Below are 26,819 nucleotides of genomic sequence, written 5' to 3'. Positions count from 1 at the left end.
CAGTGTCCAGGGTGGGCATTGTCCAATGTGGGCAGTGTCCAATGTGGGCAGAGTCCAGTGTGGGCAGTGTCCGGGGCGGAAAATTGTCCCTCACCCCCAGGCCATGTGGCCCAAGTGTCCAGGGTGGGCAGTGGACAAACCACCCCGGACCCTGCTCGGGATGCCAGGGTGGCGCCCGCTGAGCTGGCACTGCCTGTCACACATCCCCGGCCACCTCACCGTGCCCGGGAGCCCTCGGGCCAGCCCTGCGGCGGGTGAGGCAGCCCTGTGCCCGCGGGCACGGGGACCCTGGCGCTCAGGTGTGCCGGGCAGGTGAGCTGCGGGATGGCCGCGGGCTGAGTCACGGCTCCGGCTCGGGGCTTTGCCGCCGTGGAACGAATTCCCATCGCAATTCCCCGAGCGAGGGGCTGCGCTGCCCCGGGACACCCCCGGCCCCGGAGCTCTGCTGAGGCTGGGGGGATCCGGGGCATTTTGGTCCTTCTTCCACCAGAGAAGGGCCCTCTCACCCCCCTGCACACCCTCACAGCACACAGCTCCAGGGAGGGATTTGGGAGCCTCTCTTGAGCCCCTGTCTTTGCCAAAGCTGAAAATTTCCCCCTGGGAGGGGGCTCCAGCTGTCCCTGAGCCAGGCAGCAGGGTGAGAGGCAAACTCTCCGTGCCAACGATGGGGACAAAGTGTCACAGCCACCTTGTTCCTCTGGGACAGCTGGGACCGTGAGGCAGCACCAGGAGCCCGAACAGCTGGAAAAACCCCCGCTAAAAATTAACATTAATTTATTAGAATATTTATGATAAAAACCAAGAATCTCTTTACATGTGGGTTTGTTTTTTTTTTTTTTTTTCCTTTTTATACAAGAGAATTTCCATTGCTTTTTTCTTTCCTCCTGGACACAGAGCAGGGCAGCAGGCAGGCGCAGGCAGCGGCGCGGGCGCCGGCCCTGGGGGTGCCAGCGGGGCGTGGGGCGGGTGGCACGGGGGGCAGGTGCCCACCAAGGCAGCGGGCAGAGCGTGGCAAGGCACGGCACGGGCAGGGGACAGCGGCCGGGGGTCCCGGGCAGGGGCGGTGAGCGCCCCGTGGTGGCACAAGGTGGGGGACAAGGTGACAGACACAGGGCACCCCTGAGCCAGGGAGGGCTGCAAGCCACCAGAACGCCCAGCGATCCCTCCCAAGCCTTGGGGAAAGATGGGTCCTTCCAGGGCCCCCGGCACCCCCAGTCGTGCCCGTGCCACCAACCTTTGGGATCCAAGGAGTCCCCAGGCTGGGGGAGCTGGCACTCGGCTCTCCCAGCTCCTCTCACTGCAGGGGGACAAGCAATCCCCCTGGCACACCCCGGGGGACAAACAACCCCCCTGGCACACCCCGGGCCTGTCTTTGGTTAAGGAGCAGCCGCTGCCGCGCTGGCACAGGGCGAGGGGCCGAGGCTGGCCCCGGGAGGGTCCCCACGGGACAGGTGACAGCAGTTCCAGGAGGGATGGAGAGGCTGCTCAAAGCGAGGGGGTCCCAGCTTTCCCCCTGCATGGCTCTAGAGTATTTCTCTGAAAAGACCTGGCATGAAATGCGAGGCCAGGAGGGAGGATCCCAGGCACAGCCGGGCCCACGGGGGAGCTGCCAAGGCGAGGGAGCAGCGCAGGAGCCTGAGGTGAGGGGGCACGGGGAGTGTGTGAGTGTGTGAGAGTGTGTGTGTGTGTGTGTGTGTGTGTGTGTGTGTGTGCATGTGTGCGTGTCTCTGTGTGTCTGTGTGTGTGCGTGCATGTGTGCGCGTGTCTCTGTGTGTGTGTGTGTGTGTGCATGCATGTGTGCGTGTGTCTGTGTCTCTGTGTGTGCGTGTGTGTGCATGCATGTGTGCGTGTCTCTGTGTCTCTGTGTGTGTGTGTGTGCATGCATGTGTGCGTGTGTCTCTGTGTGTCTGTGTGTGTGTGTGTGTGCGTGCCAGCCCCGTGACAGCTCCTGCTGTCCCATCTCTCCGCTCCGGAGCAAGGCGAGGGGGCAGTGAAGCACGGCAAAGAGGGGAGAGGGGGGCTGTGCCATGGGAGTGACTGTGGAGACCCCTGGTCAGAGCCGGCCGCAGGTCCTGAGTGGGTGGGCGCCTCCGGGGAGCCCCGCGGGGGCTGAGAGGCACCTGCAAATCCCAATCCCGGGCGGAAAATCGTCCGTCGCCCCCAGGCCACGCAGCCCAAGGAGCCCGGGGCATCCCGGGGCCCCTTCCCTGCTCGCTGGGGCCAGCCCAGGGCTCGCTGGGCAGAGCTGTCCTGGCAATCCCAGTCCAGCCAGGACAGGCTCCCCTGGCTGAACCCAGTGTGTAGTGACAAGAAACCAAAACGGAGAGCAAAGAACGAATGAATGAACAGAGAGAGAGAAACGCTTTGGAGGCCGTGTGCCAGCAGCTACTGGCCCTTGGGGATGAAGGGCTCCCCCTCCTCGGGCTCGGGCCGCGGGCCGGGGTCGCTCAGGCACCGCAGCATGCGCTGGTTGCTGGGGCTGTCCCCGTTCCCCGGTGTGAAGACGTCGTCAGTCCCCGGCGAGGAAGGCTCCTTCACCCGCATCACCAGCCCCTCCTCATCCTCCTCGGGCGAGGGCGGGAGGCCGCTGCAGCCCTTGGGCTCCTCGCTCATCAGGTCCACGGACTCGGGGGACTGCGGCGAGGCGGGGTCGATGGTGATGATGGGCAGGTTCTCCGAGTCCTCCTTGGGCTCGTAGGCCAGTGGGTCTGGGGGCACAGAGGGGTCAGGCAGGGAGGGGGGGGGTCTCAGGGACCCCCGGCGATGCCCCCCAGATGTGTGTTTGGGGCTGGGGTGCCTGGGCTGTCTCGCTGATCTCCAGTTCAGCGGTGTAACTCCTGTTCCCCATTCCACAGCCCAGCGGAGCTGCCGACAGCCCGGCTCCATCGGGAAGGGCGAAGCTGCCCTCTGCCGATGGACCGCGGGCTCGGCAGCCGCGGCACACCCGGCACACCCGGCACACCCGGCACCCCGAACCCGGAGCGGGAGGGACGCACAGGACAGGGGGAACCGCGGGTGCCAAAGCGAATGTGCCAGGGACAAACGGGGAATGCACTGGCAACAGGTACTGGGCTAAGCAGTCCTGATACCTGCCCGGGTAGGGGCACAGACAGAGATGTGGCTGCGTGGATGGAGCGAGCTGGGCTGCAAAGGGACTGCCCAACCTGCCTTCCCAGGGAATTGTGCTGGGAGCCAGCTGGGTGCCTCTGCTCGGAGCAGCAACGCTCTGGGCCGGGCTGGATGGGCGCAGGGCGGGGACGAGCGGGGCTGGAGGGCCACAGGGAGCTGCGGAGGTGCAGGACAGCTCCGAGGGCTCCAGGTGAGGGCAGTGCCGCTCCTCGGCAGCCCCTCCCACCTACCTGAGCCGATGCGAGCCCGGGACATGGTGGGTGAGTCCACCTTGTGCGCCGGCACCGTCAGGTAGTTGTTCATCTGCAACGGGAGCAAGGCACCGTCAGCAGCGCGGCCACAGGGATGGGTAGGGGACTGGACACGGCGATGAGCAGGGAGCAGCAATGGGACGCAGAGCACACAGGCACAGATCCTCCCAGCCTTGCTCCAGGGACTTTCTTGGGGCCTGGGGCAATCACAGGACCCCCAAGGCTCGGGGTCCCCCTCTGGCATCCAACCTCAGCCCCCTCCCTGCGCCCTCCCAGGCTAGGAAGCCCCCCTTGCCCCCATCCTGCCCACCCTGGTGTTCCCCAGCACCTTCTGCTCCAGCTGCCGGGCCTTCTGCCTCCTCAGGAGCATCTGGTTCCAGGCCTCCTCGTAGGGGTCAGCCACCAGCGTGTGCCGATTGTAGGAGCGCAGCTGGGAACAGATCCCGGAAAAGGAGATGGGTTAAAATCCCACACGGAGAGGGAGAGAAAGGTCACAGCCCCTTTTTCCCTGGAGATGGATGGGACAGCCACCAGTGGGCAGAGCAGGCCCAGGCAGACTCAGGGCTCATCCCTTCTGTGCCACCATGGGATGCCTGATCCTGATCCACCCTGGCCCAATGAGGGTTTAAGGGCTGGGCTCAGCCACTGACCAAATCAGCCTGGCCCTCAGAGTACCCCAGCACCATCCCAGGAGGAAAAGCCTCCTGGGGGAGAAGAGTCAGGCCAGGAGCACAAGGCACAGCAGGGCAGGGGACACGCACAGTGCCAGGGGACACCTCACCCTCTGCCTGGTTTTCTGCAGGTTCGTGCGCAGGATTTTCCGGATCTCCTCCTCCTTGTCCTTGGACAGGGCCGGCAGGACGCGCTCCAGAGGGAGGGTCTGGGGGTTGATGTTCCTGCACGGACAGACAGGGTTCAGAGCCACAGACCACCATGGCCACACAGCACCCAAGGGCAGGGAGCACTCAGGGTGCCAGGGAGGTGCCCAGGGCAGGGAACTCACTGGATGGAGACGGTGGAGACGGCAGAGGGGATCTTGCCGATGCCCCCGCTCTCCACCAGCTCGATGGCCTGCTTCATCTCCATCTTGTGGTAGAAGGCGATGAGCTGGGGCTCCTTGGAGCGTTCCCCCGCGATCAGGCACTTCTTCACGTACTTCTTGTTGAAGCGGTTCAGCCTTCCCAGAACGGGGCACAGGAGGGGCAGACACAGCTCAGCCCTGGCCCTGGCCCACTCCCACTCCCCATTCCCCACTCCCACAGAGCTGTGAAACCTTCTGGGTGGTGACTGAAACCCTTCCCCAGCCACCAAACCTCCCTACTCACTTGTCCTTCCAGTGGTGATGCCCATAGTGACCACAGATATCCTCGATCCCCGTCAGAAGGTGATCCAAGAACTGGAAGAGATGGTCCACGGTGTGAGCCACTTGGAGGGCTCCTCCCCACCCCTTCCCTCCCCTGACACCCACACTGACACACGGGGAGGGTACTCAGGGTGTGTAAAATCAGGGCTGTGGGTCCAGGATGGGCTTTGGGAGGGCAGGATGGACCCACACAACTGGGCTTGGCTCTACAGGCACTGGGGGTCTGGGTCAGAGCGGGCACTGCACGACACAGACGGGGAGAGCCCTCGCTCTGCCCCCTTACCTTGGGCTCTGATCTAGGGGCAGGTCCCAGTGACAGAGGTGGCAGAGGCAGGGAGAGCAGAGGGCTAAGGCAGCACGCGTTACCTGCGTGTGGATCTCCTCGTTGATGGAGCGCTTCGTCTCCTGCTTCTTCTTCACAGCCAGCAGATCCACCAGGGGCCGGATGGTCATGCCCTGGGGAGGGACAGGGGGGTTACATCTCTGCCCGAGGCACAGTGGTGGGGGTGGGATGGGCTCAGCAAAGCCAACCCGCTGTCGGTGTCACTGAGCAGCGTTTTGGGGACGCGGGGCAGTGACAGGGTAGGGACGGAGTGGGGATGGGCTCCCACTCTCCACACGGCCATGAGAGCCCCCTCCCCTCTGGAAGCACAGCCTGGGTGGGTGCCACCCACCTGCACGAAGACGGTGAAGAAGATGACGGTGATGATGGCCGTGAGGAACATGTCCCTCATGCCGAAGTGCTTGTAGTCCAGCAGGTAGCCCAGCGAGAAGGCGATGGCGCCCCGCAGGCCCCCGTAGGCGATGATGAACTGGTCCTTCGGCGTCAGCTTCACGATCCGGAACTTGTTGATGAACCAGGTGAGCACGAGGACACCTGGGGGACAGCACAGTCCTGGGGGAGTGGTCAAGGGCCCCCTCCAGTCCCAAAGAGCCCACCCTGCAGCCCCTCAGGGCTGTCTGCTCATCTTAACATCCCACGGCAGCTTCCACCCCACGTCTGGCACCACCACGGCCTCAGCCCCATCTCCCCAGCACCAACCACCAGCACGGGTGATGCCCACGGTGGAGCCGTGCCACCCAGGCATCTCCAGCCTCCTCTGCAAGACAAACCATCATGGCTGAGAGTTCACCATGACCCAGGTGCCCACTCTGGCCAGGCTGGACAGCGCTTGGAGCAGCCTGGTATGGTGGAAGGTGTCCCTGCCCATGGCAGCTGGAACGAGATGGGCTTTAAGGTCCCTTCCAACCCAAACCATGCCATGATTCTTTTACCACTGAGGGCTTTGCCACCACACTGACACTCACCCAACACCCTGGCGATGAGGCAGAAGAAGAGCGTGCTGATGACGAAGGTCCAGTTCCAGTAGTGGTGACCAGCCACGGTGGAGACGCCCAGGAAGATGAAGATGAGGGTCTCGCTCACACTGCTCCACATCTTGAGGAAATACTTGATGGTGGTGTGGGACTTGTGGGAGATGTTGGCTTCCACATAGGGCCGCATGACCACACCAGCAGCGATGAGCCTGGGGGTGAGGTTGGGGCCCTCAGCCAGCCATGGGGACAGCCCCAGGCCCGGGCCCTGCAGCAGCATTCTGTGCTGTGACACCAAACTCCAGGGCAGCACAGGCATTAGGAACCACCAGCAAATATTCAAGGCAACATGAGGTTTGTCCTTCCCTTGGCAGGGCAGGAGTGAGCCCTGGAGCACAAACCCACGGTGTCCTGAATGCTCAGCAGGCCCTGCCTGCTCCTGTGTGCCCGGGAGAACAGGAACAGGCTGCCAGCACCCCGGGGTCTGTGGGACAACTCCCAGACCCACATCTCTGGTGTCCTTCCTTGTATATCCCAGCCCAAACACAGCCCTGGGCCTCACTGGGCACGCAGTGACCATGCTGGGCCAGGCAGGACTGTGGTCACACACCCCTCAAACCCCCAAAGGCCAAAGGGACAGGAGGGCTCCCCTTCCCACTCATGCCATGATGCCGGACAGGTGGAAGAGCTCGGCAGACAGGTAGGCCAGGACTGTGGTCACACACCCCACAAACCCCTGAGGGTCCCAGGGACAGGAGGGCTCCCCTTCCCTGCCCGCTGCACTCACGCCATGATGCCGGACAGGTGGAAGAGCTCGGCAGACAGGTAGGCCATGTAGCTGTAGAGGAACACGAAGAGCGGCTCGATGACGCGGATGTGCGAGGTGAAGCGCGACGTGAAGGCGGCGATCACGCCGTAGATGACGCCCACCAGGACCCCGCCCAGCGACACCACGAAGAAGCTGAGGAAGCCGAGGATGATGTCCAGGATGGTCACCTGCTCGAAGCTGGCAAACTCCTCAAACAGGTGGTAGAGGACCTGGCAGGGACAAAGGAGAGCAGGGTTCAAACTGTCCCCCTGGTAGGGGGGGACAGCCTCACCTCAGAGGAGACCTCTCCTGTCCAGGGAGTGTGGCACACCTGAGCTGAGCTGTGTCCCTGCCTGGTGACCCCAAGCCGGGTGCTTGGCCAGGGCTCACACCAAATGCAGCTGCTGGTGCTTTGCTGTGCCAGACACAGACCCAGGGGTACCAGCTCCCTGCCCTCGGTGCCCACAGGGACACACAGAGATGTGTCTGGGACAGCTCTGCTCTCCAGCTGCGCCAGGAGGGCCTTTGGTCAGCAGCCAGAGCCCGTTCCTGTTTTCCCAACGAGGAGGAAAGGACAGATCCAGGCTAGGGGGCTCCTGACAGATGCATGGAGAGCAAAGCCCCACCTGGCCAGCCCAGCCCAGAGAAGAGCCCAAACCCTTGAGGCGGCTTCTGCAGCTGAGGGAAACCCGAGGGAAAGACTCTGGGCTGTGCTGGCTTCTCCCACCCCCAGACACTGTGGGGATGTTAAAGCACATGTCAGGATGGGAACAGGATTTAGGGCATCCTGCAGGAATAGCAGGAACAGAGGGCGAGGGGCCAGCTCCTGCCTGCCGGGGCCAGGCCCTGGGTGGGACAGGGGCAGGGGCACACAAAGGCATTCCCCAGGGATGAGAGTGGGGACACAGACCCTGCAGGCACCCCTCTGCTGAAAAACGGGGGACAAGTGCCTGGAAAAAGCCCCGTGGTGGGACAGAGTGTTCTTTGTCACCAGGAACCTTGTCAGCAGGGGCTGAGCAGCCAGCTCTGGAATGGACAGCTGGGATGTGGGAAAGGAGCCAGGAAAAAGCAGTGGGCTAGGAGTCAGTTTAGAGGTCAGCTCTGCAGAGAGGAGAAGGCCACGCTGACAGCCAAGCCAGCACCTGGACAGTGATGTCCTCTGGAAAGGGAGCAGGCCTGGCCCCACCTCCCAAAGGTCCCTGCAAAGCTGCTGCTTGCAGAGGGGCTGGGGGTGATCCAGGGGGGCTGCCAGCCTGGCCTCAGCTCCTCCAGCCTGGCTTCAGCTCCTCCAACCTGGCTTCAGCCCCTCCAGTTCTCCCTTTGCACGGCAGATGTGCTGCCCTCCCACCTCCTGGGAGCTGGAGGACAGCGACCATGTGAAAGGAGAGACAGAGCAGCAGCTACAGGGCAGCTCTGCCTGAGCCAGGGTCAGCCCCTCGTGCTGCCCCTGGCAGGGCAGGCACGGGCACAGCAGTGACTCCAGCCAGGAGAGCAGATTCCCAAAGCCCATGGCATCAGGAGGCCGATGGGCACACAGCAATTCCAGCCAGGAGAGCAGACTCCCAGAGCCCATGGCATCAGGAGGCTCACCGGGCAGGTGCCCTCTGCCTCCCCAGCCCTCCAAGAGCATCACTCCACCTCAACCCACCTCTGCAGTGTTTCAAGCTCTGCTTTTAGCTTTGCACCTGGACACGGTTTGGTGCAGGCGGAGCCGCCAGGAGGCAGCTGGCACGGCCCTGACAGGTGCCCCCACCCTGGGATGAGCCAACCCCGTTCCCCAGGGCACTCACGACGGTGACGGCGTCGTTGAGCAGCGACTCCCCGAAGACCAGGATGTGCAGCAGCTCGTTGATGTGGATCTCCTCGAAGACGGCCAGCACGGCCACGGGGTCCACGGCTGAGATGATGCTGCCGAAGAGCAGGTTGGCCAGCAGGCCGATGTGGTTGAGGCCCGGCCCGCCCAGCTGGCACACGGCGTACATCAGCCCCCCCAGGAAAAAGGCGTTCCAGAGCGTGCCCACCACGGCGAAGATGAGGATGGTGCCCAGGTTCTCGGTGAAGGGGCGCAGGGGCAGGAAGTAGCCGGCGTCCAGGATGATGGGGGGCAGCAGGAACAGGAAGAAGATGTCCGACTTGAGGATGGGGGGCTTCTCACCCACCCCCTTGATGAGCCCCCCGACCAGAAGGCCCACCACGATGAGCAGGCAGCTCTCGGGAACAATGCTGGACACCGAGGGGATCACGTGGAAGCCTGGAGAGGGGGAGAGAGGGAGAGACACGCTGGGTACAGGAATGGAGGATGCTGTCTGCAGGGGACACCCCTGCCAGAGCCAGGGACCAGTTCCCAGCACTCCTCGTGTGCCTCAGTTTCCCCTCCTGGCCCGCTCTGTCAAGTGGAAACTGCAGCTTAACCAGACCGTGGTACTGCTGGTCTCAGGCCAGGACCCTGAGAGTCCCAGCAGCAGGTGACAGCCACCCTTGGGACATGCCCTGTGGACCCCAGGGTGGCCATGGCAGGTGTCCCTGCCTGTGACAGCCCTGCAGCTCTCCCCACACAGCAGTCCCTGCTCCAGCTCTCCCCACTGCAGCACTGCCCCCAGGCACACACAGGCAGTGGCATTTCCCTCCCAGCAGACAGCAGCCTGCCCACCGTTCCCAGTGTGCCAGGCCAGCCCCATCCCCGGGCATCCCTGGCACAGGGCACTGTGGGATGTGGATGGGAGCTGCTGCCTGGTGCATTCCAGGATGCAATTCTCCCTCCTGCAGGTTTAACACAGCTGATTGCAGCAGGGACAGGATGCATTCTTGGGGTGAGGGTGACAGGGAACACATTTCCCCCGTTCCAACCCCAGCACAACCCCAAAGGCAAATCCCTGAGCCAGCCCTGACCCGCTGGGATGACATTCCCACCCAGCACCCCAGCCGGGCACCTGCCAGCCCACCAACACCCACAGAGGGTTCTGGGCTCCCTGCATCTCCTCCCAGCCTTCATCATTATTATTTTGAAGCAAGGCATATTTGTTCCCTGGCAAGGGAAGCAGTTTAAATTAAGGAGCCGTGCCTTGGCATGCCGCGTTCCGCCGTTCCTGCCGGCCGTGCCATCTGCAGCAATCCCACACCAGATTCCATCCCTCCAGCAGGAGCCAGATCCCCCCCGAGCCCGCAGGGGCCACACCTGTGCCACGGCCAGCTCAGCCCTCCTGCACCTTGCAGACACCCTCAGGTGCACAGACCCTCCCCGAGGAGCACAGCCCCCAGCCCCATGCAGGTCCTGGGGCAGGATCAGCCCCCAGATTCCCCCTGAGCTGCAGGAACGGGCTCCAGCCTGAGTGAACCCAGAGGATTCACCACTCCAGGAGCCATTCCAGCTGCTCCAGAGGGTCCCAGGTGCTGCAGGGATGCTGGCAGCAGCCCGCCTTGGCTTTGCCCCCAGCACACAGCTTGATGGGCACAAAGGGAGGCAGGAGGAGCTGGGAACACCAAAACCTGTCCCAAGGCACCCCCAGCCCCGTGCACCTGCATTCAGGGACTTCCCAGCCCCTGATTTACCCCCATGGGATTTCCCCTCTCTCCTGGAGCCCACACAAGCTCTGGGCACCCCAAGGCAGCCCTGGCACGCAGCTCCCATGGGAGGGGAGTGATAATCCCCTTTCCACGCACAGCTCATGCAAACCCTGGGAGCCACCGACCCTTCCAGCACACCGGGCAGTTTCTGGCTGGAGCAAGGCCTAAAGCCACACAAGCAGCGAGAAGCCGACAGCAGGGCAGTTTCTGCTTGCTAAGTATGTTCAATCATGAATAAAACACAAACACTGACAATTAAGCATCTCTCACTTCTTCCCCACAGGCCCCAGGATTCCATTAAACTGGAACATTCGTGTGCTGATGGGAATTCAGTGGTTTACAGCCTTTTTGTGGGGCCCTAAAAATACACTTACACGGGCTGCATTTTAATTATGTCTTTGATTTCACTGAATCTCAGCCATTTTTTGCTCCCCGCTTGCTCCGCTCAGTACTTTTAGAGCATCCCAGAGCTCATTGGTACCCATCTGTTGGTGGGAGCCAGCATCCCACCTTGGGATGCTTGGGGGTGACTGGTGGGAAGGACGAGGCCAGGCGAGGGTGAAGTGCTTTGATCCCAGCCCTGTGCCTCCTCAACTTCCCTCCTGGAAGATGAGGAAGGCTATGCAGGATGCTGGGAGAGGACAATGCCCAGCCAAGGGGCAGCAGAAAGGGGAATAAGCCTTGATAATGGCATTAAAGATTACAATAATAATAATAATAATAGCAATAAAATAATAATAATGTGACCCCTGATCCCTAAATCCCCAGCACAGGGCACGCACAGCCACCCAAGCTTCCTCCTTTGGAAAACAAACCCCATGGGAGCAGCTCCCTCTCACCAGCATCAAACACACCCGAGCCATTAAAGGAGAGAAGACAGTTGGGTCAAACATGAACCCCGAGGGGTTGAGCAAACACAGAGAAGGAAGTGCAGGAGATAACAGCTCCTGTGAAAACAGCTCCTTGCCCACACCACACAGCCAGCTGCCACGTGCCCAGCAGGGCACACACTGGTGGGCAGCAATTCCTTGGGTCGGGGCAGAAAGGAACCAGGGACAGGAGCCCCAGTTTCAACCACAGACTGAGCACTTGCAGATCTGGAGGAAATCCCATCCTTGCAATTAAAGAGATTTCGGGCAAGGAAAGCTGCTCTGACAGAGGTTGCTCTGCAGCTTCTGAGCATTTCTGGTCTTTATTTTGGGGTCAGTGGATTTGCTGGACAGGAGGGAGCAGGGAAGGGAGCACAGGCACAGCTGAAGGGCCCGGCACGTTCATGGTTAAGCCGGATGCCCCTGAGGCTTCACCCCACATTCCCAAACACCCACGCAGGGACACGGCCTCAGCATGAGAGCCAGGATGCTTCCAGGAGGATCCTGTCAGCCCAGAGGAGGCGCGAGAAAGGAGAGTGCTCACACAAACCCCCCATCCTGGCCAGGCTCATTGCAGCAGCTGCAGGCTCCAGCAGGCAGAGGAGGAATCACTCAATTATTAACCAGGGCCAGGAGCTCTCCCAGCCTGGGGATGCTGCTCTGGAAGGAGGGGGTGGATGAAGGGTCCAAGGGGCAGTGAAGCCCCCAGGTGATGCTCTCCCAGCCCTGGGGATGCTGCTCTGGTGGTACATGAAGGGTCAGTCTGGGAAGGGGCAGTGAAGCCCCCCAGGTGATGCTCTCCCAGCCCTGGGGAGCCCAGGCAGGTGCTGGTTTGGGCTGCAGCGTGGCTGGGAGTGGAGCTGGCTGCTCTGGGAAGAGCAGGCATGCTCAGAAGGGCTGCCCTTCTGAAGGACACTGCAGAGAGCAGGGCTGGAGCAGACACGAGTGTCTGACAGCAGCGGGCCCCTCCAAGGGCCACCATAACCCTGCGGGCTGGGCAGGCAGCAGCAAGGCCAGGTGCAGCAGGTGTGCTCACCTTCCCACACTCCTGTGTGACACACGGAGAGCCCCACACACTGACACCCTGCTGGCTGAACCCCAAAATCACACATGTGTCACCAGCCCTGGGGACAAGCGATGCACGGAGCCGTGACTCAGCACCGTGCCCTTCTCTGTGCGTGGAAGGAGCAGCAGGGAGGGAAGGAGGGCTGGGCTGGGCTCCAGGGGCTGCGGAGCTCTGGGATCTGCCCTTCCCACGCTTTGGGCAGGCCCAGGATGGGGTAGGACCCAGCAGGGTTAAAGCCCTGTGAGGATGGCAATGCAGTGACACAACATTTTGCAGCTGGCTCCCAGAGGAAAATCCATCCCAGCCCTCCAGAGCTGGGCTGCAGCTTCTTCCATTTATCCCTCACAAAACCACAGTGGATTCCTCTCTGCCCTGGCCTGCCCAGGGACCAGCCAGGCTCTGCTGAGTGCTGTGGCTCCAGCAGGGATCTCAGGGTGTCTCTGCTCTGCTCTCCCTTGGAAAATGGAGCCGGATCCAGCAGCAAAGACAAGGAACAAGGAGAACGGAGAGAGCTGCACCAGATGCAATGGGGAGCCTCGAGGGAAGGGGATGAAAATTGAACTTGCTCAAAAGGAATTAAAAAGCTGGTGCTCTACACGTATAAATAGAGCGAGGCCACGGCTGGTGTCACCCTGCCAGGAGAAGGGGTAAAACCACTGCACTTAAATTACATTCAGTGCCTCTCACAAGCTCCAGCACCACCACGTGCCCTGAAACCCCAGCCCCACAGAGCCCCAAGCTGGCTGATCCCCACAGCATCCCACTGGGAGGGCACATGTGGGGCCATGACGCAGTCTGGGCTTTGCCAAACCCTGTTCTGTTTCACCAGGGAGCAGGCAGGGTTTAATGCAGGTGCAGCTCACCCCAGTGCTCCCCTGCAGCTCCTTCTGGGCTGGTTTCAGCAGCTTGGGTTGATCTGGGCAGCCTTTTAAGCACCCAGTGGCTCCAATGTCCAGAACGGAAAAGCGTTGATTTTCCACCCCAAAATGCCATTTCCTGGTGAGAAGTTGACTTCTTGTTTTTTGTGTTAAGGCACAGGTACAGAAAGTGCTTCTAAGCACAACAATTTCCTCCAGAACAAACCAAATGTTTCACTCAAGCCTCATTATTTTGTTGTCGCTAATTACGAAGCAAAGCCAAGAACCAGGAAGGTAATTAATTTATGCTGCTTTTTGTGAGTCATGAGCAAATGCAGATCCCACACAAGGGCCACAGAGCCACCCTCCAAACCTGGCTGTGGGCACAGCGTGCAAAGCGAGCACGGGCAGAAGGGAAAAGCAAAACACCCAGCCCTGGTTTCGGGGTCACTGCTGCACCCCAGACTCGGGTGGGCAACCAGGCTGGTGCTCAGGGCAGCATCAGCCCTGCCCCACAGCCCCCAGGCATTTTCAGGAGTGGGGATCCACTGCATCCACGTGGGATGGGATGGGATGGGATGGGATGGGATGGGATGGGATGGGATGGGATGGAATCAGTGGGATGGGGTGGGATGGGATGGGATGGGATGGGATGGGATGGGATGGGATGGGATGGGATGGGATGGGATGGGATGGGATGGAATCAGTGGGATGGGGTGGGATGGGATGGGATGGGATGGGATGGGATGGAGCCCTGGGCTGGCCCCCAGGTCTGCCTGCCCAGGGTGCCCAGCACAGCCTGGCCGTGACCCTGCCCAGCTGGATTGCACACAATATCCCCAAAAGCCATGCTGCCACGGCCCACAGCCATCAGGAGCCGTGCCAGATGGGGAAAGGGCTGTTGTATTTCCCCTTGGTGTGACATTACCAGCCCTGTGCCTGCACACCCTGCTCAGCCCCACCCCACCCACCTGCCCCTGGTTTTACCCCTCTCTCCCACCCAAAGCAAACAGCCCAGGGCACCAGGAAGGAGCTGCTGTGACAGGAGCCCCAGGGTGCCTGGTACAGCCCCCAGCACCTGGGCCAGGTGTGTGTGGGAAGGTGACCCCGCTGGACCCTGCTGCTTTGCTGGAGATAAAACAGGGCTGATAGCATCAGGCCAGCCCTGGGGTGACTCAAAACCTGAAAGGCACAGGACAAAAAGCAGGCGCTGCCAGGAACCAGCCTTGCGGCAGCTCAGCCAAGCAGCCACAAGCCACAGCCTGAGCTGGCTCCACACAGGAGGACCCTGAGAATGGCTTGGTGAGCCCTCAAGGTACAGCCAGAGCAGGAGGCCTGGCTGGTGCAGCCTTCATCCCTGAGGAACAATCCATGGACAGAGGCCTTTAGCACAAACACTTGAACACTGGTTTTTTTTCAGAGCAGCAAGGGCACGTACTCTGGTTTTATCTTGAAGCACTCACAAGAAATTAACAGATCAATTGGGAGTCTTTTACAGAGCTGGTATTAATTTCCTCCCAGCTGTAAAAAGGAAATGAGAGACAAAAGACATTAAATGGACTTGCCCACGTCCCCAAGTGAGTGGCGTCAGAGCTGGTGTGAGAACCCACAGCTCCCGATTTCCAGTCCTGTGTTTAGATAACGCTTCTCCTTCACACCAGAAGGGAAGGCAAGGACACTCTGCAAGGAAAGCACATATTAAGAAAGACCTAATTGCCATGAAAGACTGCGAGACCCTTGGACTGTCACCCCACGGCTGCAGCATTCCAAGCAGTGAGGAATGCGCAGAACCAACAGGAGGCTTCAAGGCTCGGTGCCACCACATGCGGAAAAATCCTCTTGCAGGCCCAGCTGTGCACAGCTGTGCACGGAGCAGCTCTCCTGCTCCCCTCTGCAGGTCTGGAGCTGCCCTGTGACCCAAGGCTCAGCCAGCCCAGGGGGCTTTGGGACACCAGCGCAGGTTTGGAGCTCCCCGGTAGCCCCGACCCTGCTGACTGCATTCCTCGAATGGGCAGGTTCAGAGCCACTCCCAAACCAAGCTGCAACCACCAAACCTGCCCAGAGCCCCTGGGCAGGCTCCACTCAGCTCTGCAGGGCGGGACCGTGACTCCTCAGCAGCCCATGGCACTCACCCAGCAGCAGCTGGGCATGGGGCACTCGGGGACAAACTGCCACCCAGATTCTGCTGTGGCTGCTTCCAGGCTCACTTTGACTCTTCCCCACCAGCTATGGGTGGGTGCAGCTTGCAGCCAGGCCTGCAAGCTTATTTATAATTCCTGGCACAGCTCGTTTACCCTGCAAAAGTGAGTTTTCTACGGGATAACAGCATCCTCATCCAGGTGTATACCCTTCAGAACAGTGACAGCAGCTGGACTCGTGCATTTTGAGGATGTTTAGGGTCTAGAAAAACTTCTTTAGCTGCAGGGAAAGGGACAAGGAGCTAAACATAACTCACTCTCAGCAGCCACGCTCTTCCAGATTCCTTCAGCTGCTACAAGGTGCTGGATGCCTCGAATAGCTGGGCTAGGAGGGGTCAGTGCCAGGGGATTTCTGGAACAGAATGCTCCCAGCGAACATCTGCGTGCTGCAAAGGGAACCTTCACACTGCTGGATGCAGATGGAGGCTCTGGAGCAGGGGGATGCAAACAGACAGAGCCTGGTCACCCAAAACAAGGCTCCAGCTGCTCTCCCAGCTCCTGACCCTCAGCCACAGCACACTGCATTTAATGCCCAGCTCCTGCTGACCCTGGAAGCCCTGGGGAGAGCCAAACCTGAGCCAGCCTGAGGTGAGCACAGACACAGTCCCCCGCAGGGCGATGCCAGCCGCCCTTCCCAGGAAGGGCAGACTTCCTACCAGGAACACGGGCAGGAAAGACAAACAAAAGCTTTTCAGGAAACAACCTGTTGGTCTCCACTCGGACAGCGGGGAGGCGGTAATTGCAATTAGCACTGATTGCTGCCGGGCTTTGCAAGCCCAGACAGAGTGACACCACTCTCAGCACACGCCAGCAGCGCGTCCGGAGCCAGCGCCAGCGACGGCCACTGTCACCTCTGCCCCAGTACAGAGACAGCATCCCCGCACTCTGAGACAGCATCCCAGCCTTCAGCACCACCCCAGCCTTCCAGCACCATCCCAGCACTCAGAGACACCATCCGAGCCTTCAGCACCACCCCAGCCTTACAACTCCATCCCAGCCACGATGGGATGCTGTGGGAAAAGCGTTCCCAAGGGAAACCGAGGCACCAACAGGGCTGGAAACACCAGCTCTTCTCTTCAAAGGCCTGCATGTGCTTAAATCTGTGCCCCTGGGGTGTCTGCTGTAAAACCTCCAGCAGTGGGGTGGGAAGCTGCCTTCTCTCCAAAGCCGTCATTAGGATTGAGCATGTCGTGACTCCAAAATGCAGAATAATTCCAGGCACTGGGAATAAACTGCTGCCACGGGTGTCTGCTCTGCAAGTGTGTGTCTTGCACAAGAGAGGGGAATTATTTCCCTCTGTTCAGTGGGATTTAAGTGCTGTCCCTGGAGGTCGATTGCATTGCAACTCTCTGGAGACAAAGACCTCGGATGCTGAGATGTTTGTGAGTCACTCCTGGGCAACCCGAGAAAATCTGTGCGTTCTCTTTAGTCTCTCTGACTAAAAAAGTACTTTGCATTCCTAAACTTTCCACTCAAAACACCAGCCCAACTTCAAACGAGCCTCAGCCGTGCCCTTCTTACGCAGGCAGGGTCTGGGAAGGAGCCCCAAGAGACAGGGGTGATGTGACACCAGATTTCTGTACCCCCAGAGGTGAGACACCACCAGATTTCTGTATCTCCACAGGTGACACACCACCATTTCTGTACCCCCAGAGGTGACACACCTCCAGATTCATCTCTCTGCCCCACTCCAAGCAAGGCTCAGCCTGGATCCTGCCCCTTCTGGCAAACAGGCAGCAACGAGTGTGTGCACGCCCGTTCTGCTGAGCTTTCACTTTGGTTTCCTCCTTCCCAAGCAGGAACACACGAGCTCTGCTGCCCCAGAAAAGAGCCAAAGAACAGAACACGACAAGGTTAACACACAGCTGGAAGGCACTGTGGAATCAGAGTGGTCCCTGAGATATCCAGCACCACGGGGAACAGATGGTGGGACCTCAGTGCAGTGAGAGACTCAACCACCAACACTTGGTTCAACCCAAACCATCTCCTGCTCCTCTGCTGCTCCCTTGGAAGCTGTCTGGCCCTGATCTCACTGAGGTTTTCATCAAACCCACGCTGGCAGTTTTGAGCCCCAATGGGTGAGAGAAAGCTGCTGCTGACTCAGGCAGCCCAGTGCAGGGATGAGGTGCAGCCCAGCTCCAGCTCCACTCAGCAAGGCTGTGTTTCCACAGAGTATTCCGTGTGGATTTCGGGTTTTATTTGAGCAAATTAGGCCTTGGGGACCCAAAACAGAAGAAAAAAAAAATAAAAAGAAAGCAAATGTTTACAAGGCAGCTGCAGCAATTCATGCCCATTACTGTTGGTGCCCACAGCTCCAAGGATGCTGCACCAAGGACCAGGCCCTGCATGATCCTGGGACAGGCTCAGAGCCCCCACCAGCCCTGCACCTACAGCCAAATCCAGGGCTTGCAGGAGGGAAAAGGGAAGGATTGTGATAAATTAGTATTTATTTGCAAGTCTAATGAGCATCTGGTGAGTACAAGTGCTAGAGAGATATCTGTGTCTCGTCTGCACAGAGGGGCTGCAGTCCCTGTGTGCCACAGGATTATTGACACCCCAGGAACGACCCTCTGCCCTGCACCACCACCTGCATTTCCCTTCTCCCATGTGCAACCCTCAAACCCCAAAGGAAACTGTTCAGCTGCATTAATTGCAGACAAAAGCCTTGTCCTCCACCCCAGTAATTCCCAAGGGAACCCCAGCATCTCTGGGTACGGTGGGCAAGCTGTGGTTGGGGGATTGGGCAGTTTGGGACAAAGGATGGGCACCAAACAGGCCAAGGATCAACACGTTCTGCTGCCACCCCACAAGCCAGCCTGGGTCAGCTGCAGGGCTCAGGGCAGGAACAGCTCCATGGCACGTCCTGAGAGCCAGGCCAGCTCCATGGCACGTCCCTGAGAGCCAGGCCAGCTCCATGGCATGTCCTGAGAGCCAGGCCAGCTCCATGGCACGTCCTGAGAGCCAGGCCAGCTCCATGGCATCTCCTGAGAGCCAGGCCAGCTCCATGGCACGTCCCTGAGAGCCAGGCCAGCACCTGGCACCTCCTGAGAGCCAGCCCAGCACCAAGCTGGGCCCTGGCTGCCCCAGCACGTGCAGCACCCACACCCCAAATTCCATCCCCAGCCTGTGTGGGAAGCCAGCCCAGCCCTGACCCCAGCACCAGGTCTCCAGGCCTTTGCTGGTAAATGGGAGGAAACAAAAGCTTTGGTTCCTGAGGGCCCTGAGGCCCAGAAGCTGCCACGGGCAGCAGGGTCCCTGCAGGGAGCAGAGGCAAGGCTGCCACGGGGTGTGATCCTGCCTTAATGGACATCAGGGCTCGCCAGGGAGGAATGGCTGTGATTACAGACCTGTGCTGCTTTCCGCACTCCATCACCGTCCCGCACCGCACAGCAGGAATCCTTCACTCTTCCAACCATAATTAAACTAATGGTTTTCTCAGATCCATGGAGGGAACAGTTTGGATGTTTTTTAGCTCAGACACCAGCAACGGGCAGATCACAGAGGAAAAAATAAATGCTGTGGCTGTTTTCTCTGAGATGGCAAAGCAGGGGAAAAGGGAGCCAGAGCATGTTTAGATCATCCCCCAACAAGGAAGTGGGAATGCAACAAGTCTGCATTGGAAGAGACTGTTTAAATTCATCGTCACGACAATTTACACTTGTGTGCACCAGCTGCAGCAGCACTCCAAAATCCTTTCTGAACAGCCTCTCCCCAAGCCCAGCTCCCTGGGACAAGGGGGGACACTGGGGTGATCCCCAAGCTCTCACCACCCCGTGTCTGCAGCCAGCAGAGATAAGCCAGGTTGTAGGACAAACACTGCAACCAGGAATGAGACAAACATTTGCCTCTGGCCCAGAGAGGGAACCTGGATAAGCCAGGGCCAGGATCCAGCAGGAACAGCCCCTTCCCCCAGCCCAGCAGGGCCATCCGTGCCCACGGAGCACACCTGGGGTGCACCAGGGCCACAGAGGTGACCCCAGCACACCTGGGGAGTCGCACACACGCACTCCCCACACCGGGCACAGCTCCTCTGGCAACGTTTCCTGGCTGTGCCATTCCCTCCCTTGCAGGTGGCACCGGCAGAGGTGTCCCCATGCCAGTGGCTTTGCTCTGGGGTGTTCCTGCTGTGTCTGGCCTCAAGATCCAGCTCTTCCATCCAGGGCCACCACCACAGCAGGTTTCCCACCCTGCTTATCAGCCCACAGGAATCTCAGGTTCCTCCACTCCCAGGGCTCTGTAAAACCTTGGGGTGGCTCCTCCAAAAGCCACGATTCCAGGGCAGGGATGTGGGCTGATAAAAACGTTTGAAAAGCACCCAAGTGTTTTAGCACCCAAGAGTTTTAGCACCCAAATCTCGCTGCCAGCCAGCAGCCACCAGCTTCCACAAACGTTTCTGTGGCAATTTTGAAATTGTCTCTTTTCCTCCAGGCACAGGAGCCACCCCCATGCCCTGAGCCTCTGTGGGGTTCCACAACCCCACCTGCACCCGTCAGGTTCTGCCCTTCTTCTCCCAGCTCCTATCACCAGCTCACAGGCACTGGGACCTTCCCTAATCTTGCTCCTCTGCAGGCACAGCAGTGCTGGGGAGCACTGGAGCTCTCAAAGCAGTGTCACCAAACACAGGAGCTGTGCTGGCATGGCGGGCTGAGCTGTGACACCAAACCCGCCAGGGCACCAGCGTGTCCCCACACAGCACTGGAGCTCTCAAAGCAGTGTCACCAAACACAGGAGCTGTGCTGGCATGGCGGGCTGAGCTGTGACACCAAACCTGCCAGGGCACCAGCGTGTCCCCACACAACCCAGCCCAGCACAGCTCTGGGCTCTGCTCACTGAGCACAGCTCTGTCCCCAGCTCGTTTTACACCAGCCCAACAGGCACAGGGTGGGGACAGTCCTGTGAGTGCCAGGCTGGCGCTGGCAGCTGTCACTCGCTGAGGAGGGGCAGGGAGAGCCCTGCAGGTGACTCGGGCTGGTTTGTGGGGTGGCAGCAGAACGTGTTGGTATTTGGCCTGTTGGGCTCACATCCTCTCTCCCAGACACAGCAGGGCTGCCAAGGGGGAAGGAGAGGCACAGCAGTGACTCAGTGACTGTCACAGTGAGCAGCAGTGGCGAGTGAAGGAGCTCAGCTGCAAGCATGGTCCCTGCCATGGGGACACAGGGAGGGATGTCCCCACGGCCTGGCTCTGGCTCGGCTGAGCCCCTCTGCCCCACAGCCCTCCGTGCTGGCTGGAGGGGGCTGATAACACCAAAGCTGCCCCACACTGACCCCCAGCAGGAGCTGGGGCTGGGAGGGGACACTGCTGGGACTGTCCCACACTGACCCCGGGGATATCACACATCACATCAAGCAAAGGCAACAGAGGAAGAGAGGGTGGGCAGCTCTAATCAGGACATTTGCTTTCCGGAGCAGCCACCCTGCTTCTGAAGGAACTTCCCAGGAAGTGACTGGACATCATCTGCTGATGGGAAGTAGAGAATAAATCTTTTGTTTCCCTTTGTTTCCGCACGTGACCTTTGCTTCTGCTTTATTAAACTGCCTTTACCTTGATGCATGAGGATTTTTCCATCCTGGTTTCTCCTGCAGAGGAGGGAAGTGATAGAGCAGCTTGGTGGGCACCAGGAGTCACAGAATCATGGAATGGTCTGGGTGGGAAGGGACCTCAAAGCCCACCCAGTTGCACACCCCCCATATCCCAGGGACCTCAAAGCCCATCCAGTTCCACACCTCTCACCATGGGCAGGGCACCTTCCCCTGTCCCAGGTGCTCCAAGCCCTGTCCAGCCTGGCCCTGGACACTTCCAGAGATGGGGCAGCCACAGCTGCTCTGGGCAAGCTGTGCCAGGGCACAGGTAGCCCCAGCTCTCCTCCAGGGTGGGTGGGAGCTGGTGCTCACCACAAAGCTCTGCCTGCTGGGCCCAGCACAGCCAGCAAAGCTGACCACAATCTGTTATTTACATTCCTGACTCACTCCTTCCCTTTCCCCTGAAACGAGGACGTATTTACAGTTCAACTTGAATTCCCCTCAATGTCTCTGGGAGCCACGTGAGCTGAAAGGTCAATCCTCAGAGAGGAGAGCAGATTTTCCTGCAGGGAATCCCCTCAGCTCACCAACCTCTCCCTGGGCACGGTGTGAAGGAGCCTTACAACACCCCTGCAAACCTTGGAGAAGGGCACAGGGAGCTCCTGACCGGGCTGTTTTGGGAAGGTCTGGCCTTCTGCAACAGTACAACAGGTTGGGACAACGTCTGGCTGCAACCTGCAGCTGCAAAGGCTTCTCCTGGCAAAGCCAGGCCACCACCAGACCTGATCTGCACATGGTTGTAGCTGCCCCTCGCTCCCTCTTCCCCTACTCAGCCCAAAATATCATGTGAGTATTAAGCAAAGCAGCCAGCAGCAGCTTCCCCTTCTGCAGGGGGATTAACACAGCAGGAACAGCCCACGCCTGCAGGACACGCTGGGGACACACATCCCCTGTGCCCTGCCCGGCGAGGGATCCTCCACAAACCAACTCCTCTGAGGCACTTCACAAAATGTGCAGCAAAGGGGAAGGGCTCAGCTCACACCTCTGATTCCCCAAACAAACCCACAGTGAGAGCTGCTGGAGAAAGGACAAATCCCCTGGATGCATTTCAGTCTGAAGAGCTGTGTAAAGCATCAGGAGCAAAAGGGGGAAGCTGAGCAACAGGACAAGGTCAGGCTGCAGAGCAGAGCCCTGGGAGTATTCCTGGGCTCCTCAACGTGGTCACCCTGCACTGCCCGAGGGTGGGTGACACCCTGCAGTGACTCACAGGGCTGAAGACTCACTTTTGGAGCAACTTGTGGCTCATTCGGCAGCTTCAGCCAGCAAGGAGAACTGTGGGGCTGGAGGGGGACACGCAGGAGGTGCTGAGCTGTCATGCACAGCCCACACCCTGGGAATTCCTGTTCTTGGAAAGAGATGATGCTGGTCCCCTCAGGATCACCCCGATGCATCAATAATGCACACTGACTGTGAGGAGAAGGAGGAAGCACAAAATCCTGTTCTATTTATCATTCCCCTCGTTCCCTTGCTGGAAATGGGATGCTGCAGACCCTGTCTGGTGTAGGGAGCCAGGGCCGTGTGAGCCCCATCCTGCCATTCCAGGCTGGGCTGCCAGCAGTGCCCAGCTGTGTAAGAGCCATCCCTGCGTGGAAAAAGCCTATTTTGCTGCTGCTGAACAGCACCCCGTGATGCAGGGCAGGAAGGATGGGGCTGGGAGAGGGACGCAGAGCAGTGAGAGGGTTTTGGCTGCTCACAAACACAGGGAGCTGTACCTGCAGCTGGGGAATTACCTGCCAAGGCAGCACGACAAGAATGCAAAACGAGGAAAGGAGGCCAAGGAAAGGGGTGTCCCGGGACCGCCCTGTGCCAAGGCCCTGCCACAGCTGAGGGCAAGCTGAGGTGTGGATTCTGGCATACCCAACACCTCTGGAGCTCTGCACAGCACGTGCCACCTCTGCCAGACTTGCAGGGCAGCCTCTCCTCAAATACCCCCCTCGAAACACGCAGTCTTGCATAAGACTTGTACAGCATCAAAGAGCTGACAGCCGACAGCCACAACTTTTCCTGCAGCAGCAGCACCACGGAGCCCTGGCTGCGGGCAAGGGAGGCAGGAGCAGCTCCCACAGCACTCTGACAGAGTGCTGGGTGTCCCCTCCTCACAGCAGCAGTGACACCGAGTGCTGGGTGTTAGCTCCCCACATCAGCATCAGTGACACAGGGTGCTGGGTGTCAGCTGCCCATGGCAGCAGTGACAGTGCTGGGTGTCCCCTCCTCACAGCATCAGTGACACAGGGTGCTGGGTGTCAGCTCCTCATGGCAGCAGTGGCACAGGCTGCTGGGTGTCCCCTCCTCACAGCATCAGTGACACAGGCTGCTGGGTGTCCCCTCCCCATGGCAGCAGTGACAGTGCTGGGTGTCCCCTCCTCACAGCAGCAGTGACACAGAGTGCTGGGTGTCAGCTCCTCATGGCAGCAGTGGCACAGGCTGCTGGGTGTTCCCTCGTCACAGCATCAGTGACACAGGCTGCTGGGTGTCCCCTCCCCATGGCAGCAGTGACAGTGCTGGGTGTCCCCTCCTCACAGCATCAGTGACACAGGCTGCTGGGTGTCCCCTCCTCACAGCAGCAGTGGCACAGGGTGCTGGGTGTCCCCTCCATCCCCTGAGCTCTGCTCGCCCTGCTGTTTGCCAGCTTTCCCCAGCAGGCCCGCGGGCCATTGGCCCCTCCTTTCTGCTCCAGCTTCCGCACAGATATTCCTGATTTCATCACTCCCTGCTCCGGGAGCAGCGCTGAAGGCGCAGTGCCACAGCGAAGGGAGCCCTGCGAAGGGAGCCCTGCCTCCCCAGGCAGAGGCACCTTCCACCCCAGGTGCTTTGGGCAACGCCAGGAAGGCACAAAGCCCACCTGGCTCCAGCCTGCCCTCACTGCCTGTCTCCCAGACAAGCCTGCGGGTCCGAAGTGCTCTCACTCCTCCACCTGCACGTAAATAAAGCGCTCGGGAGGCACTGTGGGAATGGGGCTGCACCTGCCCACGCACGCTCAGCGGGCCGGCAAGGGGATGGGGTATGTGAGGAGCAGCTGGGCAGGAAGGATCTGAGTCCTGGGGGTCTCTCAGAGCCCTCCAGACCAGGACAGGGCACAGTTTACAACAGCAACCAGCTTTAGAAAGCTCCTAAAGCAAGATTTCCCTCAGCAAGCTGCAGCACCCCATAAATGAGTGTTATCAAACCACTGATGGCAACTGAGGAGCAAAACGAAGGAGCACAGAGCACCCTTCCCTCCTCACCTGCTCCAAGGCAAACACTCCACCTGTGCCCCTGGCTGTATCACCAGGGATGGGAGCAGGGCCAGCTCAACCTCTGCACTGCCGGGGACAGCACAGCAGGCTCCATCCACCGCGTCACAGTTTGGGCTAATTCGGCTGCTATTGATCCAGCTGCAGAAGTTTGGAAAACACTTTGTCAACAGCCCCCGCCCCGGCAGAGGGATGCTCTGATGCTCTCCCGGAGCGGGGCATCCCGGGCTCATCCCAGCAGGTGCCTTTTCCAGCCCCAGCCGCTCTCTTTAATGCAGGAATCTCGGGACGCTGTGCATGCAGCGCAGGCAAAGCCGCCCCGCTCTGCTGCTGCGGAGGGGGAGGAAGGGGAGGCCGGGCACCGGGAGGCTTCTGAGGGACTTCTCCAAGGTTACAGAAAGCATCTGTGGTTAGGGAGGAAGTGAGCAAACGGGGCGCTTCCTCCCTGGGTGTCACAGGCAGGAGAGCAGACCTGGTCCAAGCAGGGTCAGCAGCATGCCCAGGCCGGTCCCAGGTGGGAGTGGAGGGACCGGGATGCTGCTGTCCACCAGGCCCAGGACAGAGAGCCAAGGTCGCGGGGAGAGCAGTGCCCACCCCGGCCCAGCCGGCCTGGGAGCTCTGCGGAAGATGTGCGGCGGATTTTGCACTGGGATGTCTGGGGTGATCCCACCCTGGGATGTCCAGAGGATCTCTCCCTAGGATGTCGCTCCTCGGGATGCTCTCAGGAGCCACTCCCTGGGGTGGCTGGGGGTGTCTGTCCCACCCGGTTGGGGGGTCCTGCCCTGGGATGCCCGGGGGTCCCGCCCGGGATGCTCGGCGGGTCTCTCGGGGCAGATGCTCACGAGGGTCGCTCTTTGTGATGCCTGGGGGTCTCTGTCCCATTTGCCCGGGGGTCCCTCCTTCTCCAGGCCCTCCGCAGGCCCTTTCCCACGGACGCCCCCACCGCGCCGCCCACCTACCCAGCTTCATGAGGCAGGCCAGGAGGATCCAGAGGGAGATCTCGAAGGGGATGCGGACGTGCGTGTAGTCGATGCCGATGACCGGGAAGGCTTTGCGGTGCTTGGCGTGCCCCTCGGCCGAGCCGTTGGCCGGCTGCTCCTTGAGCGGGTGGATCTCCTCGGGCGCGGCGGGCGGCGCGGCGGTGAAGCCGGGCACGGCGCCGCCGGGCAGCGGCGCGGGCTGGTCCTCGGAGGTGAGCATGGGGTTGGCCTGCAGGACCTGCCCGGGCAGCAGCGGCCCCAGCAGCAGCAGCGCCCAGGGCAGGGCGCGCAGGGCCGCGGCGCCCATGGCGGCGGCGAGGCCCGAGGGGCGAGGGGCGCGGGCGGGGGGCGGCGGGGCCGCCGCGGCGGCGAGCGCTGGAGCCGCCCCGCCACAGCCCGAGCGGAGCTGGGCCGGCCGCGGCGCCGGGCTCGGCCCACACGGCGGGCGGGACGCGGCCCAGGGAGGCACCGGCGGGGCGGCGCCGGCAGCGGGAGGCGGGAGCGGGGCGGGGAGCGGCGGGGAGGGAGGGGAAGGGATGGGATGGGGCTGGGATGGGGCTGGGATGGGGATGGGGATGGGATGAGGATGGGGATGGACTCGGGGCCGGGGCCGGGAGCGCAGCGGGGCTGTGCGAGGGGAGCGGACAGGGGGATAAGAGGGGAGAAAGGGAGCTGGGGGCGCTGATGGGAGAGGGAAGGAAGGGAAGGGGAAAAGGAAAAGGAAAAGGGTGGGAGGGGGCGGAAGGTGGGTGCAGGGGCAGAGGAAGCAGGGGAAGGGGATGCAGGGGCCGAGGGCACCGGGGGCAGAGGGCGCTCTGCAAGGCTGGCTCGGGGGGAAGCGCAGCAGGGGCCGCGCAGGGAGCGGAGCTGTGCGGGAATCCAAGCCCCAAAGCACGGTCCGGGTGCCGGAGCACAGCAGGACAGCGGGATGTGGGGGCACGGGGGGCTCTGCACCGCGCACCGGGGCTGGCAGGGACAGGGGTGCCCAGGCACCCTGCGGGACCGGCCACGGGGCACGGGGCACGGGCACAGCTCCCAGGGCACAGCCGAGCCCGTGCCCTTCTCCCCGGTGACCGCTCGCTCGCTCGCTCGCTCTGAGTCACCAGGAAATCTGATAAGGCTCCACTGAAACCTCTGGAGCAGCCTGGGGGGGCCGCTGGCACCGCGGCCGGCTCAGCCTCCCTGATTTCTTGGCTCTCCTCCAGCACCCTGGCTGTCACATGTGTGTGACCAGAACAACCCAAACCTGCTTTGCTGCCCAAACTTTAGGAGCTGAGGCGCCTTTTGGTAAAGATGCAGCCCTTAATTCTTGTGAGAAGTGCATGGGCCCTTGCCATGGCACGTGGCAGCTGAGCCTCGAGCTTTGAAGGTGACGTTTGCTGGTTTGCACCAGCTACACTCTTGATTTCATCCTCCCAAAGCGCTAGTGGTCAGAGGATGCAGGGAATAGGGAGGGCAGGAGGGGAGCAGCATGGAAAATCATCCCCAAACGTGACCCATCAATTAAAGCACATCATCAGCCCCAGCAGGAACACGCTAGGTGTGTCAATTCCTCTTTTCCGTTTGGCTGTGTGCTGGGCAGCCAGATTAATCTGTTTTAGCAATTA

The 26,819-nt window shown here is 60.7% G+C and overlaps 1 protein-coding gene across 1 annotated transcript; it reads right to left on the bottom strand.

The window, feature by feature from the left end:
• Nucleotides 1-809: 809 nt before the first annotated feature.
• On the bottom strand, nt 810-25,519 carry SLC9A1 (solute carrier family 9 member A1). Its single transcript, XM_059488777.1, has 12 exons — nt 25,192-25,519; nt 8,656-9,116; nt 6,845-7,095; nt 6,052-6,269; nt 5,418-5,620; nt 5,110-5,199; nt 4,706-4,776; nt 4,384-4,557; nt 4,162-4,276; nt 3,709-3,810; nt 3,360-3,432; nt 810-2,708 (listed from the first exon to the last, which is right to left on the bottom strand). Exons 1-12 carry the CDS (start codon nt 25,517-25,519, stop codon nt 2,386-2,388), a joined length of 2,409 nt encoding a protein of 802 aa, XP_059344760.1. The 3' UTR covers nt 810-2,385.
• Between the last annotated feature and the right edge of the window lie 1,300 nt (nt 25,520-26,819).

The sequence above is a fragment of the Ammospiza nelsoni genome, chromosome 25, assembly GCF_027579445.1.
Source record: "Ammospiza nelsoni isolate bAmmNel1 chromosome 25, bAmmNel1.pri, whole genome shotgun sequence".
Lineage (NCBI taxonomy): Eukaryota > Metazoa > Chordata > Aves > Passeriformes > Passerellidae > Ammospiza > Ammospiza nelsoni.
This window is presented reverse-complemented; position numbering and strand designations above follow the sequence as displayed.